The following is a 19,931-nucleotide window of genomic DNA, read 5'->3' on the forward strand; positions in this document are numbered from 1 at the left end:
TATTGCGTTATTGGGTATCTACATCGCTTCCCCACCTTCATTCTCCCACTTATCCAGCAACCAGTCCATCCCTGGGCTCCTCTACAATCTCACTCTTCCCATTCACATCATCCACAACCTTCTCCTCCACCCTGCCCCCAGGCTCGAGCCCCACGGCTTTGACTTCATCTTCATCTTTCTTAGCCAACTTCTCTGCCTCTTGTTCTAGCCTCTTCTTCTCTTTCTTGCTAACCGTCATACTCCCCTTCTCCAATGCTTCCTTAGGCAGCGGTCTGACATACGGTTGACAGACCCAATATGGTCTTTTGACGCGAGCTACAGTTGCGAGGGAAGATTCGTACGGATCCAAGTTTTCTCCTGTGATCTCCTCCATCGTAGCGGGCTGTTCTGGCGCGGAAGCCGTCTCGTTGGCATGCTCCTCTTCATACTTCTGGATACCCTCTTTGACGGCTTTCTCTACAAGGCTCAGCACGTTTTCAAACGCGTCGATATCGCCTGTCCGTGATCGAGCGAGTGCGTCGCGCACATTATGATGTTGCGAGACGAGAGGACGTAGGAGATGAAAAAGATGTGCTTGCATAGCCGTGAGGTTGGGATTCGACGCCTCTTTCTTCTTTTCCGATTTAGACATTGGCTTTCTCTTTTTCTGTGGTGGGCCGTCTTGTTCATCTCCTGCTCTCTTGCCATTCTCCGCTGCGTTGTTGGTGTTTTCTTGTGGCAGCTCTTCGATATCTCCAGGCATCCAAAGTGGTTTCCGTTGTGGTGGTTCCTGGCCGAGGGCGTATTTGTGAATGATGTCCATGTATCGTCGCATCACAGCGTCCATCCTATATCCGCCTTTTCCGTCGCGCCCGCGCCAGTACTCTCGTCCTTCCTGACCAGGTGGAGGTGGTGCGGCGAATATGGTCGGATCGTAAAGGTTTCCTTCTGCGCTCATGACGCCATCTGCACCTGTCGCTTCCAGACATGTCGCAATGTCTTCGTGCTGGAGGATGTTTCCATTGGCGAATATAACAGTCTCTTTGGGAAGGTTCTCCCGTAGATGCCGAATCATCTTCCAATCTGCCAGTCCTGTGTTGTGGCCCTTCTGTTCTCTCCGTCGGCCGTGTACTGTGATGATACTTGCGCCGGCATCTAGTAGTGTTTTTGCGTATGCCAGAGTCTTCTCCGGTGTCTCAAGCACCCTCATCTTTGCTGTAACCGGAATTTCCAACTCCTCATGCAGCTTGCGTATCATCCTTGATATCAGGTCCCAGTCCTCTTGTAGAAAAGCGCCGTACTTGCCTCTCTTCGCAATACCTTGTGGACATCCCAGATTCAGGTCTACCGCATCGCAAAAAGGCGCAACATGTTTCGCAGCCCGCAAGAAATCTTCGGGGTCGTTTGAGCAGAACTGTACTGTAAGAGGTCTGTCAAATGCTGGGTTGCCGTCTAGATGTCTATCTGAGTCGGGTAGTTGTGCGAGGTGATAGTAGTCGGTGGGTGACGGAATAGTCGATTTGAGAGGCTGAAAGTGAGCATCGCGGTAGTTGCTCTTTTCACCGAACATCTTGGAGTGGAACATCGGGGTATACGCTAGGAGGTTCTTCTGCTGAGACTCGGGAAGGAACGAGCGCGACAGTAATCGCCATGCCTGTAAAAGCCATTTCGTTAGCCATCATCCCAGGCCAGTTGTATTGAGTTGAAGAGACATACGAACTCTGACTGCTCGACCATAGGCGCGAGTACTAGCTTCGGACTCCCGATACTCTCATAGAATGCGCGTCCGTGAAGTTTTCTTCTCTTTCCGTTCTCCTGAACAGACACATCCCCGTGGCCTTGACCGTGTATAACCCCCGCCATCTCTCCGTTGGCCTGCATCGTCGTCTCGGTCGTGGTCATCGTGTTCGCAAAATACCGTCTCGGCAATCGGCTCGCTACCCTGGGGGCGATGGCGCCCCCAAACGCTTGGAGAAGAAGAGGACGTATGACGCCGAATCTCTCACGATGTGAAAGCACGAACGAGGTGAGGCCAGGTACGAACCGTGCGCAGTTGCGAGATGCGTCAAGGTAGCTTTGACTCGTGGTGTGCTTGTTCTGCGAAAAAACGCCATCCTGCACTCCACTCGGCACGAAATACTGACCAATCGGAGTGCAAGATATCTCCGTATCACACCATTGAGCGTTTGCTGAAACTTTGTCGTGGTACAACAAGACTCATCTTGTGTTATGGTGAGCTCAATCTTTCTTTTTCTCTTTACGTAGTTTGTCTACCATCAATCCTGCTTGTTTCTCAGCATGAACCATGGATTCAGCCTGCTCGTCAATACGTCTTGGGCACCCTCGTCTGCGCCCTTGCCCAAACTTGTTTGATGTCACCGACCATCTTCACACAAGTGTCCAAACTTGTCACTTTTGATCATAACAGACATTGCTTCCCAACGGCATGGTACCTAGACGCACCACCAAAGGTACCGTGCCCTTGCCTAACACTAGCCCTTGGCTTCGACCATACCTTTCCCGACATCACGCCATCAGGGTACCACATCACGACACCCGAGTCAAGCACATTATCCATATATCAAACAATCCGCATCTCCAAAGCTTGTCAAGGACACACAATCGGAATATACCAGTATAGATTCATCACAACATACAGCTACATGACCACCCGCAACACAAAATACGCCAGATGTTCCCAATCAAAAAGCCTCCATCCATCTCGCATCCTCATTGACTAGCATTAGTCGGATATCTCATCGGCCGTTATGACGTCTCCACAAAGGGAGAGAAAAAGAGAAGACTGTTCTCTATGGTGTAGGAGGTGAAGGAAAACGCTGAATCGCAAGAGAAGGACAAACACCACCTATCGTTGGAAAGGTCCCATGGTTGAAAAGCACGACAACGCCGATGATATGCAGTTTGGTTTATGCCGGATAATGCTTCGTAGAAGAAGCCAAGGAAAAAGGTGGAGTGAACCAGTGCACAAAGGCAATGCTGGCCAGTCTCCGGATATCATCAAAAGAAGGTACGCCGGGATCAGAAGACCATCCATCCGTCCAGGAGTCATGAAGATATGAAGGCGATGCGGAAGACGCCGATGTTGTTTAGAAGGTACTCCAGTTCCACGTGCCCTGGAAGCTCTGAGCTATGCTGCCAACGCGTGTGGTCTCAGGGCGCTTCGCCGCAACAGGAGCCTCGATGGCTTTTGCGGCTGGACTCGGCCCATTGCTACTGTCTGAGCTCTCGCTGTTGGTGCGGCTGGACCGAAGGTGCTCCCACTCGCGGAAGGAGCTGTGGCAACGGTCGCAGGCACGGTGCCAATGGCCCTCAGGATGGAAACGTGCGAGCTCATCGAGACGGACATTGTTGCGCGAGTGCTGCCAGCAGAAGATGCCGCCGCACTTGCGGCAATGGTGGCGACGTTGGAAGAAGCCAAAGGGCTCTTGGCAGGATGATGCGGAGCACACCGAAGTGGAACTATCGGCCTAGGGACTGTTAGCACGACTGGACTAGGCAGGGATGAAAAGAGTGGACAAGTGTCGCTAGCACGAACTTCAGCCCTGCATCGGGTAAAGGGTAGCGTGGGGGACGACCGTCTGAATAGAGCAAGCGGTGCCGGCGTTGTACGATGGAAATTATCCGAAGACGAATCCGACATGCACAGGACGATGACCAGGACGGCCAGTATCGCCTCCGACAGGCGGTGGCAGCGTCTTGTTGAGATGTGGCACACCAAGCGCTCGGCATCTCGGCTCTGCAGACAGCGGGAGGCCAGACCAGGGCACGCTAACAGAGGATCCACTCGGACCATGTACGTAAGATCTGAGCCTCGAGCCCTGGTTGAGCACGCGACAGGGAAGGCCGTGCGGGCTAGCAGCGGCATAACGAACAAGTAGGAAAAGCGTCAATACATACCTGCCAGTGGTTGCGTGTGATTGGCCCAGCGACGGGCGACAGTGGTTCGGCGTTGTAGAGGCTCTGCATGTCCTCGTTGCCAATCTGCGAGCCGGGAGTCGCGCTGCCCTCATTTGCGACCCACCCAAATGCTCCCGCCGACCATGCTTGGTTGGGAGAGCTGACGCCAGAGTCGACCTTTGGCGGCGACCTGCTGCTGGGCTTCTCCGTCTTGCGCAGCGCAGCGGGTATCCCGATGGCGGTCCTGGGCTGGTAGATGCCCTGATGGCGGGCGAGGGGCAGATGTGTGGTGCGCGGGGAGGTAGGAGAGATGTTGGCGGGCGTGTTCAGGCCCGAGTTTGTGGGCGAGTACTGCGAGTGTGTCGAGTGTGTCGACTTGCGGTATGCGTGGTGTTGGTAGGGAGCATGTGCGTGTGTGTTGTGCGGAATCGCCGTTGCTGAGGAGAATGTTGTGGCCATGTTGAAGGTCGTAACTAGAGGTTGGATGTAGTCGGGGCAAAGCAAGTCAAGTCGACGGGGAGGTGTATAATACGTCCTATGTCGGTATCGACTGGCGGTGAAAGTGGACGGCTGGTATTGGTGCAATCAGTGGTATGCAGCCGTGGAACAGGAGTGCGGCTCCTTGTAGGGTGTGTTGGTGTTTTGGTTGGTCGTCAATTGGTAGCTGACGTGCAGGCGATAAGAGGACAGTCGGGCGGTGGTACAACAGACGCCGGGGCCACAAAGTCGACCGTGGTTCAGCAGGACATAGTCGAGTGAAGGGGAAGGTGATATGTGTGGTGATATGCGAGAGATATGTGAGGCGAGATAAGAAACAGCGGTGTCGCGTGAGTGCGGAGGAGACCTGGGGTGAGGCTCTGGGGACAGGCAGGATGAATTAACTTGTAGCCAGCCAGCGCTTCTGCTAATAATTACCTACAGCGAACTGACGGATGGGCGGCGATAGCCCGAAGGGGGATGCCTGTCATGCTTGGCAACCGAAAGAACGACAGGGTATCATCGGGCTACGACCGGCCATTTGAACATTGCATCGAGTAACGCCTTGGGAACTGCCCTCTTCCCACCACACTTGCTCTGCTCTGCAACACTCCCAAAACACACCTCGACAAAAGCGCATAAACAACAATCTCCATTCTACGCGAACGCCTCCGTTTCCCGCTCCCCCAAAAGGAACTCCCTCCCCTCTTCCTTCGCTGTGTGAGTTTAGCCCTCTTGAGGCGGCCAGCCGTTGGGTTCCACTTCTTCCCGTTTGGGCGTCCCTTATCTCTAGCCAATCACACCAGGACCAAATGAAAAGCAACCCCTCGACCTTCTCCGAGGACGGAACTGCTGCGTCAAGCGTGAACTCTGCCCTGGGGATATGATGTAGTCTCCGCGTCGTATCGTGATTGCATCTTGCTCAACAGACTGCGATAGACGTTGATAGACATGATAGACATGACAGCATACCTCACCTCTAAACGACAGGCAAGTAAGCCGCGAGAGGCGCTCCAATCCCGCTCAACTGCGGCCAGCCTGCAACAACTGGCGGGGCATAATTGCCACGCTACCTAGCTATTCAATGCACCTCATCCACTCCGATGCCACTGCAAGCTCCTGTAGCAACGACGCGCGCGCGCAATTATCCAATATATTATGCTCCACTCAATCCCACCTTGAGGCTATTCGGCCAGACCTCACGATCGTGGAAAAGGTGGGACTCTTAATGAAATCGTACCCGCTTATGGGTAAGGTAGCGTCGCGTTGTGAGCGTGGATCATGAAGCGGTCCTTGAGAGCTGAGCAGTATGGCGTGCAGCCATCCCCGGTCGTCTCTAGCACCACGCGAAGCCCTGCCATCAGACCAGAACCCACCCACTCCGCAACTTTCGCCGCCAAAACTTTGACGTATGCGCGCGTCGAAGACGTTGCAAAACGTCTGCTTTTCATCCTTCTATCGATTCGCCGGTCTTTCTACGGTCGATACACCTTCACCGCTCCTCAGTGACGACGTTCTCTGGTTCCTCGATGCCGTTTACGTCGTTTCTGCAGTAGCAACCGCCGGACAAGGACGACAAGTCCTCGTGATGTCTCGTGACGTCTTTTTCCTACATGGCAGTAATTTGTTTTGGTAATATCCCACAACGGCATGGCCGGCTGTGATGCAGAAGATACTGAGCACACTGTGACCTCACAGTGGATTATCACGTCAAGTATCTAGGATTCTTATCAATCCGGGACGATCATGAAGCTGACAGCGACGATCTCCATATGCCTTGACGAGACATTAAGGATAAAGACGTCGACAAGCGGCAGGTGAAACAGCTTGAACCCTCTGAGCTAGTAGACCAGCAGCGACGCCTTGATGATGAGTTCGACCTGGACGTGGACGAAATCGATTCCATGATCACAATTGGTATGGACGACACTACCACGACAGGTACGTCAGCCTGGTATACTGCATCTCGCAAGACAGCTTCAGGGCCAGTCGCTTGATGGTAAGTGCATACCCAGTAGATCTTTGACCAGGGATGTAAGAAGCTTGGAACACAGCCTGGAACCAATCATTCGCGTGAGTGAGAGAGGTGTAGATTTATTGTATTGCTGAAAACGTCCATCTAGCTTACAAGAACAAGCAACACGACGAAACCTTGGAACATAGCCTAACAGAAGTTTGTTTTTGCTGCCGTTCCGGCTCATGAGCTTGTAGATGTGAGGTACGCCTCCTTGACCTTTCGGAAACCACAGCTTGTAGCAAAGGCCGACCACGATTACGGCCGGGCTTTGAAAAGCCACGTTACCTAGGTGTGTAGTAGCAACGTAAACAACTCTGAGAGCCGGGCACGTGCGAATTCCTAGATGGTCGAATGCAACCTCATTTGTTGTTCTCGTGTACTAATCGCATGATGCTTCATCCGTGCATATGTACCAGGTGCAGATTCTAGCTTAGACGCCGGGCAGTCTCGCCGAGACTCAAACATCGTGGCGTTAATTCCGCCATCTTCGGGTCGCATCGTGCGCTTCACTAAAATTGCGCCGCCGGCCAGTGGCCCACAACCTCACGATACCGCAAGAACTTCGGATTATGCTATTCGAGTGCGCCGATGGAAGATCCACGGTACTCAGCTCCCAAGGCTGCGCAATGGCCCCATCCCGAGGTCGAGAGCCAAGACGACTGCCACTGTGATCTGCCCGTGGATTTTACCGCGTAGATCAATGCAAGACATAGCAATATCAATCCACATCATCCACATCATCCACATCATCCACAGCATCCACAGCACTCACGACATCAAAGCCAGATGTTCTCAAATCTCCGGCGAATCTGCTCTTCCGGCTTCCGACGTTCACGGACAACGCCTACCTTGGCGTTCCTTGCCGAGACGCCATCATGAAGTTTGTTTTCCGGACCGAGGCTCAACTTGCCACGCCAGTGTCGCCCCTAATACCTAGGTAGTTGACAACAATGGAGCAGCTTGTGACGCGGGGAAGCGTTGCTTTCACTCTCGACGACTGTGGATACAAAACAAGACGACACCTGCGTTTGCACTACTTTAGCATGCCCGACTGCTCCACCTGAAAGACCCTTTGAGGGTCCACGCGCGACATCAAGGCTATCCCTGGATTCTCAAATCTACGTGGCAAAATGTCTTCAACTCTCTCAACTGAGCCCGTTTCGCCGAAAGCTACTCCGCTCCCACCACTGCCGTCTGAGGATCCGCTCACGTCCCAACAATGGAAGACACTTCTTGCTATTGCGGATGCGGTCATCCCAGCAATCAAGCCCATGTCCACGGCGAAGACGCGCACTGAAATCGCTGCGACCGACACCGATTACTCGACCGCGATTAGCAAGCTGAGGGCTCTAACGCCGGAGAATGACCCTGATGCGGTAACAGCGGTGAAGGACTACCTGGATGACTATGCGAGTCAGGATCCAGCGTTTCGAGCGGAATTACAACATGTCTTCGCTATGTACATGCCGCAGAACCAAAGAAAGGAGCTGTGTATGGTGCTGAATGTCCTGAATACTAGAGCGGGGTCGCTGGCACTGACTGGTTATCTTACACCAATTAGCGAACAACCCGCTCATGTAAGAGAGTCAATCATTCAGGGCTGGGCTACCGCGCGGCTTGGAGCGCTTCGCCAACTGCGTCGCTCGTTGGTGATCATTACTAAACAGGCTTGGATCAAGACGTCGCCTGCATTGAGACGCGTTATAGGCGCCCCACGCGTGCCTCTGGGCATGAAGCCTGGGAAGGGCTTCGACTATGAGTTTATTCAGATTCCTCCCGGCGACAAGCCTGAAGTTATCGAGACAGACGTGGTGATTGTGGGAAGCGGGTGTGGAGGTGGTGTGACCGCGAAGAACCTCGCGGAAGCCGGGCACCGTGTGTTGATCGTAGAGAAGGCATATCACTGGACTCCAGATCACTTTCCCATGGCTGAACTGGATGGATGGCACCATCTTTTCATGAGTGGATCATTTTTGACATCTGATGATAGTTCTGTCAGTGTTGTAGCAGGTCAGTCCATGGGCGGTGGAGGTACTGTCAACTGGTCTGCTTCTCTCCAGACACAGGGCTACGTCCGTCGCGAGTGGGCAGGACGAGGTCTTCCATTTTTCACATCTGCAGAATTCCAAGAGTCTTTAGATCGTGTCTGTGATCGCATGGGCGTCTCAGACAAGAACATCAAGCAGAATCGCAACAACGAGATACTACTTGAAGGTGCCAGGAAACTCGGCTGGACTGCTAAGCCTGTGCCACAAAATACCGGTGGACAGCAGCACTATTGCGGTTATTGCAACTTTGGCTGCGGCTCGTGTGAAAAGCAAGGCCCGGTAGTATCCTTCCTCCCTGACGCTGCCCGAGCGGGAGCAAAGTTCATCGAAGGCTTCCACGCAGAGAGAGTCATCTTCTCCAATAAGAACGGCCGAAAGATAGCAACCGGCGTACTTGGCACATGGACATCCCGTGACGCTCACGGCGGCGTTGCTGGTTCCCCCCTAACAACCCGCCGCGTCCTCATCAAAGCAAAGCGTGTCGTCGTATCAGCAGGAACCATGCAATCTCCGCTTCTCCTCATGCGTTCTGGACTCAAGAACCCGCAGATAGGTCGCAACCTATACCTTCACCCCGTCACCTTCCTTGGCGCTTATCACAAGGAAGAGATCAAACCTTGGGAAGGCGGGATCCTCACTGCGGTAGTAGGCGAGTTCGAAAACATGGACGGCAAAGGCCATGGTGTCAAGCTTGAAGCTACGAACATGGTTCCTTCTGCGTGTCTTATGTGGGTTGATTGGAAGAGCGCTATGCAATACAAAATCGACGCGGCGAAGTTGAAACACATGGTTGGGTACATTTCCATTGCAAGAGACCGCGATACAGGGCGAGTATATCCAGATCCAGTCGACGGTCGTGTGAGGTTTTCGTACCAGACATCCAAGTTTGACCAAAAACACGTATTAGAAGGTGTTATTGCGCTGGCGAAGATTCAGTATGTGGAAGGAGCACAGGAAATCTTCACCGTAATACCCAATATGCGACCATTCGTTCGGGATCCTTCCATGCCAGCAGGCGATGGTATTAACGATCCAGAGTTCCAGACCTGGATCCAGGATATCAGAAATATGGGCCTACCATCACCTGAGAGTGTGTATGTCTCCGCGCATCAAATGGGTACTTGCCGGATGAGTGCGAAGGAGAAAGACGGTGTTGTTGACCCGCGAGGCGCTGTCTGGGGCACTGAGGGCCTGTATGTGGCTGATGCGAGTGTGTTCCCTAGTGCTAGTGGAGTTAACCCCATGGTTACAAATATGGCCATTAGTGATTGGATCAGTCGAGGGATCAAAGAGGGGATGGAGGAGAGGCCGAGGTTGTAGGAGTATAATTCCAAGGAGGTTGTGTACCTCCTGACGGGAACACCAATGACTTTGAAAGATGGTAATAGATATAAAGCGCTTTTAGAATTCGAGTGCTATGAGAATGCATGATAGCTTCTGTGATTGACGCACGCTATGCTACTGGAGACTTTTCTTCAATGATTTCCCCAAGCCTTTTGCAGAACATCCCTTACTGAGCTCACTTTGATCTCAGGAAACACCTGGTTGAGTGTCTTTTCGGGCTTCAAGTCAAACACCCCGTCATGGAAAAACTTTCCGAAAGTTGCCATGAGTAACTGGGCATTCTCCTTGGGCATGATAGGATAGATGTCTTTGTGAGTCTCAAGCTCAGTTACCGTTCCTGTATTAAGCTTTTCGATCGAGTCGTATGTAACTCTGAATTTTATTCCTATTTTCATGTTAGTGAGTACACTATGGTACTTCCTGGCGGGATATATCACCCTTGACCTCTTCTGCAGTCTTGACGAAATCATTCCAGGTAAGCCTGTCCCCAAGAATGTAGCTCTCCTCGTCCCACTTTGGGAGATTCAAGCTCGCAGCTACAAACTTCGCAATATCCACAGTGTGGATAAATGAGATTGGAGTTGTTCCGGTACCGGGGAGAGCGGCAAACTCGTTTTGCATGTCGACGGCCATGGTAAGGGGGGTTACGTGTGTAGGTACGTGGGGGTAACCCCAGTAATCAAGAAAGAAACCCACATAGAACCGCGTGTGTTCGAGGGATGTCTTCTTTAGGACCTCCACACCCTCGAACTTGACGCGGCCGATGATGAAGTTAGCGGCGTCGGCTTGCCTACGTGGTACGTTCAATGTAAGCAGTGCTTTTGCCAAATAGAGTCGGAATTTCGCTAGCACTTACTCTCGAGTCATGGGGACACCCCAGATACTTGGAACAAAACGCTTCGTTACCTTTGACGCATCTGCAGCCATCACCAGGTTGTTCTGCGGCTTTGCCGAAGTGGTCAAAAAGATCGTGGAGATCACTGTATGAACATCATTCTCTTCCAAGATCTTCTTCATACTCTCAATGTTGTCGTAATCGACAGCGATGATTTCACAGCCAATCTCGGCTGCAAGCTTAGGGTTCGCCTTGATGTTCTTAGTACACCGAGGTTTCTTTTACCACACAAGTAGTTTTTGCTTACCGATCTGCTCAAGATCTTCACCTGATGTTTGCCCTGGCGAAGAACCGTCTCCGCAATAGTGCGACCCAGGCCATTTGCACCACCAGCAATTGCGATGACAACCATGTTGAATGAGTTCGGGAAGTTTTCAAAGAGCATTGATAGGAGATCTGTAGCAATGATGGCTTGAAGGTTTTTGACAGAGACCTATGGTGCAACGATGCTCTATATGCGTATGAAACGTCAAAGTGACAAGCTCAAGACGTATACGCATAATTATGTAGTCTGGAATTAGAGTTGAGTGTTCGTCCGTTTCAATCTTTGTAACTCATTGTTGCGAGTGCGCATAGTGAATGTGAATACGTCGGACGTCAAAACTCGGAGAATCATTAGTGTTTAATAAACAGCATGGATGTTTAGCTAACAAGAGGCGTTAAGACTTAATAAGCTTTTTGCGCAATCGAATTATGAGTTTCTTGCCTAGCCTTGACAACGGTTATCCACATAGTTGATTTGTGGTCAACCCTGGGTGGCTACAGTGGTAGCACGCAGATCCAAATGGTGGACCTCTCGGATATCAACACTACATCAGTATTGACCCAGCGATTGCAACATCGCTCTGAGAAATGATAGGTGGTGGTCTGTTGTTTAGTGCTGTTCGTGCATGGTGATGTTTATGTCGTACTGCAATTCCCCGCAATAGTTGTTAGCCCGACGGCGAAGAAAGAAGTCCCGCCAGCCGGCGCTAAAGTCCACCACCTGGAGAAGCTAGAATAGGCGCTATGTCGCACAGTCCTTGCAGCGACACCTCCGTAATTTCTCCAGCGCATTCTACACTGTTGATCACTGATCGGATTCTACTTACCAGAAATTGGAGCTCGCACCTTACGCCTCAGCCATCTCAATGTGGCTGGGATACCTGTATAGGTTGAGGTCTTACCAAGCGACGATATCAGGGACGAGAAGATGATCTTTACACAGCACAGTGTTCGTCCGTCTTCGTCTAATCATGTCAATAATCTCTAGGTATATAGTTCTTTCGCGATCTACTCTCCCATAGTATCGCATCAAACCGAACCAGAAAACTCACATTCAATCCGCGCCTCCACCATTTACTGCAACCCTTCGAATCTTACAATGGCACCGTCTTGGTTTGTTGCGCATCTAGTGGCTTGCGGTATTCTCTCTTCCGTTCAAGCTCTCCAACTGCCAAATTATGTCGGGTTGAAGACGTCGCAGAACAATAGCATTCTCGATATCACATTCCACAATCCGAACTCGACTCTGAACTTCTGGAATCAAGACACCACGAACGGGTTGACTGATATCGTAGCGAAGCTTCAAAAGGACAATGAGACCAAAGTCGTTGTCTTTCGGAGCGACGTCCCAAGATATTGGATAGGTCACCTCGATCTAACAATGCCTGACCTCAGTAAGTCATCCCGTTGAACATTTGGATTCGAACAGAACTGAGGATTCGAAACAGCGGAGACGTGGCCAAGTTACGCCGAGCTTATTTATAATATCTCTGCGCTACCGCAAGTTACCATCGGCGCTGTAGAGGGCAGGGCGCGGGGTATTGGAAATGAATTCCTTGTTTCGCTCGACATGCGCTTTGCAACCAAAAATGATACTCTGATCGGACAACCAGAGGTTGGCAGTGGACTCATTCCAGGCGGAGGAGGAAGTCAGTTTCTTCCAGGACTGATCGGTAAGTCATATCTCTCTAAACTCTTCACACGATACATGGACTGACTTCATCTACCACCACTTAGGACGAGGGCTAGCAATGGAATATATCCTGAGTGCGAAAGATATAAGCGCTTCCGAAGCAGAGAAAATTGGCTGGATAAACAAGGCTTTCGACACGTCGGCCGAGATGAACACCTACATCGACGGTCTTACTTCACGCCTGCGACTGTTTCCTCAGCAAGCGCTAGCGAGTGCTAAGAAGTCGATCAATCGGCGGACAGCACCAAAGATAGAGGATACTCAACCTGACGCATCAGCTTTCGTCAAGCGTCTTGAGGATCCAGTTGTGCAAGCATTGAGTGCCAAGACAGCAGCTGTGTACCAGAAGTCTTCAGCCTTCGAAATCGAGCTTGATCTAGGCAATTCGCTACTGCAGTTATACCAATAGACTGAGAGCGACGATGGTGTATGGTAGGGAAGCCAATTAAGCTTGGGGTCGTCGTTGCGCCGGACAAACGAATGGGCCCAGAACTCTGCCTGAGCCCCATGTAGTTGAACCTTTGGGTTTAGTACAGATGAAGATGTGCCTTCTGTTCCTTTCGCTGTCGTTATTCATGCCAACATCTTAATGTTCATTGTTCCAAATAGACATACATGTATCTAAGCTCTGCCGCCATCGAATATGGTTAGTATGAGTTGTTTTGATATGTATCTACGCTGGTAAATAGATATACTATACCCTAGCGTGGGTATAAGGTTCTGTCTGGGTCAGCTATAATCATATGCGGTGATTTGGTGGGTATATCTGGGTATACTTGGGTATACCATACCCAACCTCAACCCACGCTTTGACCACCCCAACCTCAACCCACGCTTTGACCACCCCAACCCAACCCAACCCAACCCATACCCACCTTTAGCGCTGGAATCATGGGTTAGAGGTTGTGGTTGGGTTAGGGTCACCAAACCCGACCCAAACCCGACCTAACCTTGACCCAACCCTGACCCATTCACCAGCGTATATGTACCTAAGATCGACTGGTTCACCCGACAAGTACATCAACGAGATCACTAGAGAAGCAAATAAACACCACTCACAGTAATTCACATGAAGATCTAATGAGTAAGCTATCTTGCCTAGGACTTTATTTTCGACGACCACTTATTGCGACAACCTCACAAACCCAACGTTTGGAACGATTTCACCGTATCGACAATAGACTCCTCTAGATCTCTGTACTTCATCCCCAAGATTTCGACCGATCGTTTGTTACTGTATCTATACAGCCTGTCGGTTCCACCGTCTGGATAGTCACCACCTGGCGTGGCACCGGCCGAGATTTTCCTGTTGTATTCAGGAAAGCGTTTCTCGATGATGGTGAGTATCTCTCTGTGTGAATAGTATCCCGCTACCGTGAAGAAACGCTTGTTCGCTGCTGCGGGTTGTTCGAGTGCTGCGACATGTGCTGCAGCAACATCGCGGACGTCTACCCACAGATAGAGAAGGTTATTGTCGGGTATCTCGTCTTGGAATTTGCCCTGTGCCGCCTCAAGAATACGTTGGTTGGAGGTATTCATGCTGTCAAGAGTCTCCAGACCATTAATCTGGCTTCTTGTTAGAAATTGTTCCTTTATACCTAGAGCTGGATGAACTTACAACCGGACCAAAGACCATTGGAGGATTGATGACAGTAATGTCAAAAGCAGGGTTTTCGCCCGCTAAGAACTCCCATGCAGCCTTCTCGGCAAAGGTTTTGCCAGCGCTGTATGCCATGATAGCGTTTGCTTGCGCTTCTTGTTCGGTGACAGGGTTCCAGTCTTCTTCCTGATAGATGTGACCTGGCCGAGTGCCTTTACTGGCGTCGGCCATTGCGGCAAAGGAAGAAGTTATAACGACACGTTTCACTGAAGGAGCGCTGGCCTTGATGCTCTTGAGAATTCCAACCGTGCCTTCGACTGCTGGGTCTATCAAGTCTTTCTTAATGTCGGCGATGTTGAAGCGGTTCGGGCTGGCCGTGTGCAGCACTGCTTCGAACGGCGGATTGGAGATGACGGCCTTGTCAAAAGCGCCTGGTGTAGCGATGTCTGGCACAACAGCGAATCCCAATTGACCGTTCTTGACATAGAATTCGTAAGCTGTCGTGAGTTTTCCGACTTTCTCTTGGGTGCGGACTGTAGTGACTACTGAGTGCTCGCACTTCAGCAGTAAATCGAGAGTATGGGCTGCGATGAAGCCATTGCCACCAGTAAGGAGAACGCGCGTCATTTTAGAGAAATGGGATGATGTAAACTATATGCTTCAAGTAAAAACCAGCAGGACAATATTGATCAAGCCTTGGTGCCGCTGTAATAGACGCTACAGCTGTCGAGTATAGCTTTTCATATACGCACAGAACGGTGTTTGGGTTGCGCCGTCGGTTCTTTCGGTCTGCCGGTGATGGGTCAGCCCTCAGTTTAGCTTGCCTTGTCTGGATTCCCTCGTCGGATCAACGGTATGTATACAACGCCGTGCTAGGAGTAACTTGGTGTACCTGAGAATGAGACCAACCACTAGTGTAAAACAGGGTTTCGTGATGGTCGAAGTACTCGTCATGTCGTATGAAGCTCCGCGTCTGATTATTAAACAATTATGGGCCGGTAAGCGGTTCACCTTCGAAGTCACATTGCGTCAGCTCCCAATATGATTACCGATATTGCAGTGTGTATTTGTTGTTTTCTGTACAAATGTTGTTAATTCTGAGAAATTGGAAAGCGAATGCATCGGTCTACGTATAGACAGGGGCCAGGCACTGTGCTGTGTCAAGAATCCATACTAGTTTGCATCGTAACAGTACCTTCATGTCCAAGGGTCAAGCCCTGAAAGCCGTCTCCCCAGACGTTGCCCAAAGAATGGATAAACCGAGATCGTGACTATCGACCGACGACTGCCTCTTGGTAAAGACGACCACGGTAGCGGTCAATACCACCGAATGAACGCATTTTGACATCGCGCAGCTCATGAAATGTGTAGACGGCTGTCTTGACCGCGATTGCGCTGGTATTGTCGAAGAAGTGGGCTAAGATATCCAGAAAGGAGACCATACCTGTGGTTTTGTGAGTGAGAGGTGAGTCGCTCTCCTCCTTCGCGTTGGAGAGCCTGGGAACCCTCTCTGATAGCAGACTCAGTGATCGAGAGCTGGTTTTAGATAGCAGCTTCGGTCAATTTGTCGTCGTGACAGGCGACTTCCAAATCCGCATACCAGATAACATCTCAGACGTAAAAGCCGCGATTCTGAGTGTAGCCATAACGATAGCTGGTTGAGGACTCTATCAACCACTGGAGCTGCCGCTCTGTTAGTGTTAGCAAGTTAGTTTACACCATGTAAGACTGATAACACCACCCGATAGATGTCGTTGTCACAGCATCTGCTTTCGTATCATACCCTCTCTTTCGTCTTCCCACACTTCATCTCATATTTCTCTGTGAGCTGAGGTTGGCTTTATCCGTTCTGCGTATGCTGCGGAAGTGTACAGGCACTGTATAGCGGCTTTCGTCGGCCTTCGCTTATCAGCACTGCCATGCAGTGTATCGACTCGAAGGATCATGCCCAGATAGCGCCACGGCGAAGGATCAATGGCCTCTAAAGGATCAGGCATCGCATGAGGTTGGTGAGGCGAAGGCGCCCCCAGGTGTCTGGGAGCCTGGCGATAGGTACGGCCAACGCGCTGCCTGACATGTGAAACAAAGGCAGTAAGGCACAGATGATCCACCGTGGAAGGCCAGAATGTTGAAGCACATCTGATTCGCTCTCGGTCCATGTGCCGCGTTGATCTGTGCGGCCCGGATAAGGGTCCAAGCTTGTGACATCACCGTCGCAACGTCGGTGGGATGGCCTCGAAACCTCACTCGCCCGTTGAGTTCCTCGACGCGCGATCTCCAGCTTTGCTACCGCGAAGAGGATAGGCGTTGTCTTAGGACCCTGAGCGCCTGAAACTACGGGACCCAAAACAACGTGTTGCATGCTACCCGTAGAGTTTGTCGGTGTGTCTCTTATAGTGCACATGGCGCCTTTTCGCTCAGGCAGGGTTTGCCTGCGATTGCGCGAATTGAAGACGACGACTGCCACGCAATTCCTTGACCACTGCCACCGAGCACGCCATTGCAGTACTCTCTTCCTGCCTCAACGACTCCTTCACCACCACACCGACCCCGCCTGAATACAACGCAACGTCTACAAACCTCGACGGCGACGCCATCACAATCATCACCATGACCAGCGTACTGAAAGGCGGCTTTGGCTCGCCAAATGGTGCGCCTTTGCTGGCGACCAACTCCGGCACTGAGTTTGTCAACACTGTCTGCCCGCTCAAAGGCGCCCTTGATGGCTATGACAACACAATACCCTGCAGCAAACAGAAGATCCACGTCCCGCAAAACTTCTGCGATGCCATGGCCATCCGCGAAGAAGTCTATGGCGAGCAGGGCGTGCCTCTTGAAGCCGAGTTCGACGAAGACGATGCCCGCAGCTGGCACTGGGTCGCTTATGCTTCCGTTGCCACCCACACAACCCACCCCCCGAAGACACTGCGCCGCTCCGACTCTGGCAACACGCCCGCTGACGACGCGCGACGCGCCTCTGCCACCGCCACCCGCGTTCCCGTCGCGACTATTCGGCTCATTCCTCCGCCCCACGGACCGAACAAGTACGTCGACGAGGACAAGACGGACAAACACGCCGATGCAGACCCACCCGGCGAGGAACAGGAGACTAAGCACCCGCCGGAGCCTTACATCAAGCTCGGCAGACTTGCAGTCCTGGCGCCCTACCGAAGCCTCGGCCTTGCGAAGCTGCTCGTCAACGCTGCGCTCGACTATGCCATGATGAACCCCGACCTGATCTACCGGCCTCCGTCTCCCACCGCTTTGGAGATGGCACAGATGCTGGGCAACAACAAGGAGCGCGAGATTACTTGGCAAGGGTTGGTCATGATCCACGCCCAAGCTAACCTCCAGAGCATGTGGGAGAAGCACGGTTTCCACGAGGAGCTGAGGAACGACAACGGTGAAGTCGAGATACCAGCAGAGCCTCACTGGATCGAGGAAGGCATCGAACACGTAGGCATGTGGAAGAGACTGTCTGTCGAGAAACGAAAGAGGTTGTCTCTATCCTCCCTGGACTCTTCCTGAGCCTGGTCGCGTCTCCGCCCGCGTACATTGGCTCAACATTTTCACGCAATTCGCGTGTATGAGCCTAGAAATCACTCTCTACTTCTTTGCGGACCCCTTCATAAGACTATTCACTTACACTTGTGTTTCAAGTCTTCACGCCGGGCATCACCCAGGATCTATCATCGCTACAAGACCCTGGATATTATGACGACTTTCACACTCGTTTCACCCATGCGACGATTCAACATTGCTTATACCCCCACACCGCACGATCACGACGACACGGCCGAACTTCACTAAAACTTGCTTTATTTGCTTATAGACAAGAGGGATAGGAGTGCAAGCGATAGATGGCGTAGCGGTATTTTGTATCAAATCAACACCAAAAGTTACATCTCGTACATGTCATTTATTTGCGTGTTCACCTGTTCTCTGTCATTACACGAAATCCCGTTCCCACTGAGTTGTGATCCGTGTAGGCAGACACTAAAGTTGGCTTGCTAACCGTGTGGTACTACTCGGGAGTGCATCTGGAGGAAGGCGCATGCCATCAGCACGACCACGTCGCGAACACACCAGTTTTATAACATTCACAGCACGTGGGCACAGTGGCACAAATGAAGCACATCAGAATACCTCCCGCTGTCGAAAAGTGATTGATTCGGCGCCTCTACCACATTCCGTCGCAAAGAGCTAGTTCCGGTCTCTCACTTCCCTCTGTCTATTTATCTTTCCCCCACGTCATCAAGGGAAAGCGACGCGCCGCTCTTCCACCGCTTCAATACTGTTGACCAGGATCGCACATCACTCGCTTCCATGTCCGAGACCACAATCACGAAACCCAATCTCTCAACTCGAGTCCTCAGTCTTCTCCGCTCACTTTGTCGGCCCATCATCATGCTTCCGTTTATCGGTCTTACAGTCGTTATCTTGCTCACCGCGCTCTACGGCAATGTCCACGCTATTCGCCTTCCCAGTGCCGATGGTAAACACAAGTACAAGGTCGCTGTCAGCCACTTTCCTTTAACAGACACTGCCCGAAAAGATCCATACAAGCCGGATGAGGTCCGCCGGCTTATGGTCAGCCTGTACATGCCCGTACCCAAGGAGTCATGCTCGAACGAATGCCAAAACAGCTACATGCCCCCTCAGACCGCTGCGATTGCGAACGAGCAGTTCATCGAAGGCGGGAAGCGTGATGCAGGCATATTCGAAGAGATGGCCTATGGCGTTTGCTGTGGCAGTTCTACCAACATCGATGCAAGCAAATTCCCAGTCATAGTCCTGGAACCGCATGTTGATACGAGTAGACTACTCTACTCTACCATGGCACGTTTCATTAGCGCAAACGGTGTCGCCGTTGTTGTCATCGACCATCCTGGCGACGCTTCCATTGTCCAGTTCTCTTCCTCCCGCACTCGCGACCTCCAGACTGTATATAACAGTGGTACTGTCCCTCTCTCGAACTTCTCCCCCATCACAACCTGGAACACCACAGTCCAAACTGCTGTCGACACGCGCATGGCCGACATCGCGTTTACGCTCTCTCAGATCAACAACGTCGCTCTTTTGCAACAGCATTTCACAACTCAACGTTTTACGTCAGGATTGAAGACAGCGACGTACGGTATCATTGGTCACGGCCTTGGTGGCACAGTAGCAACCTCACTCGGTCTCACCTCTTCTGCCGTAAAGTTCAGCATAAATCTTTCCGGTACACCACCCCTCTTATCTTCAGATGTTCGAAACGTTCCTCTTTTCTTCTTTGGTCGCGCCGACTTCCGCCGCGAGCACGACATCCACTGGCCGACGACCTGGTCGCACCTAACTGGCCCAGCTACGGAGTTTGACCTCGACGACTCTGCCATCTTCGATGCGTCCGATCTTCCCATGATTGTTGAGCTAGCTAGGACGGAAGGTGGAAAGAAGGGCACCAAAGCCCGCGGGCTGAGTGGGAATGCTCCAGCGGAGGGCGCGCGTGCGGTCACCTGTTTTCTGGAGAACATTGTGAAGGAACATTTCAAGCTGAATGGACAGGGCATGGATCTGGGTGGCTGTGTTAGGAGGTTTGAGGGTGTGAAGCCATATCCTGGGTACAAGAAGGAAGAATAGCTGTATCAGCTAATATGTCTTCGGATGGAAGACACATCTGTTAGATTTAGTAACAGGCAAAAGGAGATCAAGGC

The 19,931-nt window shown here is 51.6% G+C and overlaps 9 protein-coding genes across 9 annotated transcripts; 5 read left to right on the forward strand and 4 right to left on the reverse strand.

Annotated features, from left to right (window-relative positions):
- Positions 1-49: 49 nt before the first annotated feature.
- CC77DRAFT_939929 (FMN-linked oxidoreductase) lies at positions 50-1,842 on the reverse strand (the record flags this gene model as incomplete). The annotated part of the gene is made up of 2 exons (XM_018534703.1): positions 50-1,633; positions 1,696-1,842. 2 exons carry the CDS (start codon positions 1,840-1,842, stop codon positions 50-52), a joined length of 1,731 nt encoding a protein of 576 aa, XP_018384064.1.
- CC77DRAFT_204310 (hypothetical protein) lies at positions 1,675-2,903 on the forward strand. Its single transcript, XM_018530622.1, has one exon. The coding sequence runs from the start codon at positions 2,040-2,042 to the stop codon at positions 2,718-2,720; it is 681 nt and encodes a 226-aa protein (XP_018384065.1). The 5' UTR covers positions 1,675-2,039; the 3' UTR covers positions 2,721-2,903.
- CC77DRAFT_993119 (hypothetical protein) lies at positions 2,600-4,356 on the reverse strand (the record flags this gene model as incomplete). The annotated part of the gene is made up of 2 exons (XM_018536402.1): positions 2,600-3,467; positions 3,898-4,356. 2 exons carry the CDS (start codon positions 4,354-4,356, stop codon positions 3,087-3,089), a joined length of 840 nt encoding a protein of 279 aa, XP_018384066.1. The 3' UTR covers positions 2,600-3,086.
- Positions 4,357-7,028: 2,672 nt separating this feature from the next.
- On the forward strand, positions 7,029-9,837 carry CC77DRAFT_204264 (long-chain fatty alcohol dehydrogenase). Its single transcript, XM_018530621.1, has one exon. It carries the CDS (start codon positions 7,522-7,524, stop codon positions 9,757-9,759), a length of 2,238 nt encoding a protein of 745 aa, XP_018384067.1. The 5' UTR covers positions 7,029-7,521; the 3' UTR covers positions 9,760-9,837.
- Positions 9,838-9,914: 77 nt separating this feature from the next.
- CC77DRAFT_1032710 (NAD(P)-binding protein) lies at positions 9,915-11,030 on the reverse strand (the record flags this gene model as incomplete). The annotated part of the gene is made up of 4 exons (XM_018526761.1): positions 9,915-10,168; positions 10,221-10,573; positions 10,640-10,869; positions 10,926-11,030. The coding sequence occupies 4 exons, from the start codon at positions 11,028-11,030 to the stop codon at positions 9,915-9,917; spliced, it is 942 nt and encodes a 313-aa protein (XP_018384068.1).
- A 1,011-nt stretch (positions 11,031-12,041) lies between these two features.
- Positions 12,042-13,218, forward strand: CC77DRAFT_1096549 (ClpP/crotonase; the record flags this gene model as incomplete). Its single annotated transcript, XM_018529846.1, has 3 exons — positions 12,042-12,336; positions 12,391-12,615; positions 12,680-13,218. The coding sequence occupies 3 exons, from the start codon at positions 12,042-12,044 to the stop codon at positions 13,042-13,044; spliced, it is 885 nt and encodes a 294-aa protein (XP_018384069.1). The 3' UTR covers positions 13,045-13,218.
- A 554-nt stretch (positions 13,219-13,772) lies between these two features.
- CC77DRAFT_1010568 (NADPH-dependent methylglyoxal reductase-like protein GRE2) lies at positions 13,773-14,862 on the reverse strand (the record flags this gene model as incomplete). Its single annotated transcript, XM_018523656.1, has 2 exons — positions 13,773-14,201; positions 14,254-14,862. The coding sequence occupies 2 exons, from the start codon at positions 14,860-14,862 to the stop codon at positions 13,773-13,775; spliced, it is 1,038 nt and encodes a 345-aa protein (XP_018384070.1).
- Positions 14,863-16,742: 1,880 nt separating this feature from the next.
- On the forward strand, positions 16,743-18,162 carry CC77DRAFT_204244 (hypothetical protein). Its single transcript, XM_018530619.1, has one exon. It carries the CDS (start codon positions 16,846-16,848, stop codon positions 17,761-17,763), a length of 918 nt encoding a protein of 305 aa, XP_018384071.1. The 5' UTR covers positions 16,743-16,845; the 3' UTR covers positions 17,764-18,162.
- Positions 18,163-18,642: 480 nt separating this feature from the next.
- CC77DRAFT_940074 (hypothetical protein) lies at positions 18,643-19,857 on the forward strand (the record flags this gene model as incomplete). The annotated part of the gene is made up of 1 exon (XM_018534710.1): positions 18,643-19,857. One exon carries the CDS (start codon positions 18,643-18,645, stop codon positions 19,855-19,857), a length of 1,215 nt encoding a protein of 404 aa, XP_018384072.1.
- Positions 19,858-19,931: the final 74 nt, after the last annotated feature.

The sequence above is a fragment of the Alternaria alternata genome, assembly GCF_001642055.1.
Source record: "Alternaria alternata strain SRC1lrK2f unplaced genomic scaffold CC77scaffold_15, whole genome shotgun sequence".
Classification (NCBI taxonomy): Eukaryota; Fungi; Ascomycota; class Dothideomycetes; order Pleosporales; family Pleosporaceae; genus Alternaria; species Alternaria alternata.

Bases quoted from the DNA above. Each gene is read 5' to 3' on its own strand.
- CC77DRAFT_204264 (XM_018530621.1), top strand. From the start codon at position 7,522: ATGTCTTCAACTCTCTCAACTGAGCCCGTTTCGCCGAAAGCTACTCCG.
- CC77DRAFT_204244 (XM_018530619.1), top strand. From the start codon at position 16,846: ATGACCAGCGTACTGAAAGGCGGCTTTGGCTCGCCAAATGGTGCGCCT.
- CC77DRAFT_204310 (XM_018530622.1), top strand. From the start codon at position 2,040: ATGCGTCAAGGTAGCTTTGACTCGTGGTGTGCTTGTTCTGCGAAAAAA.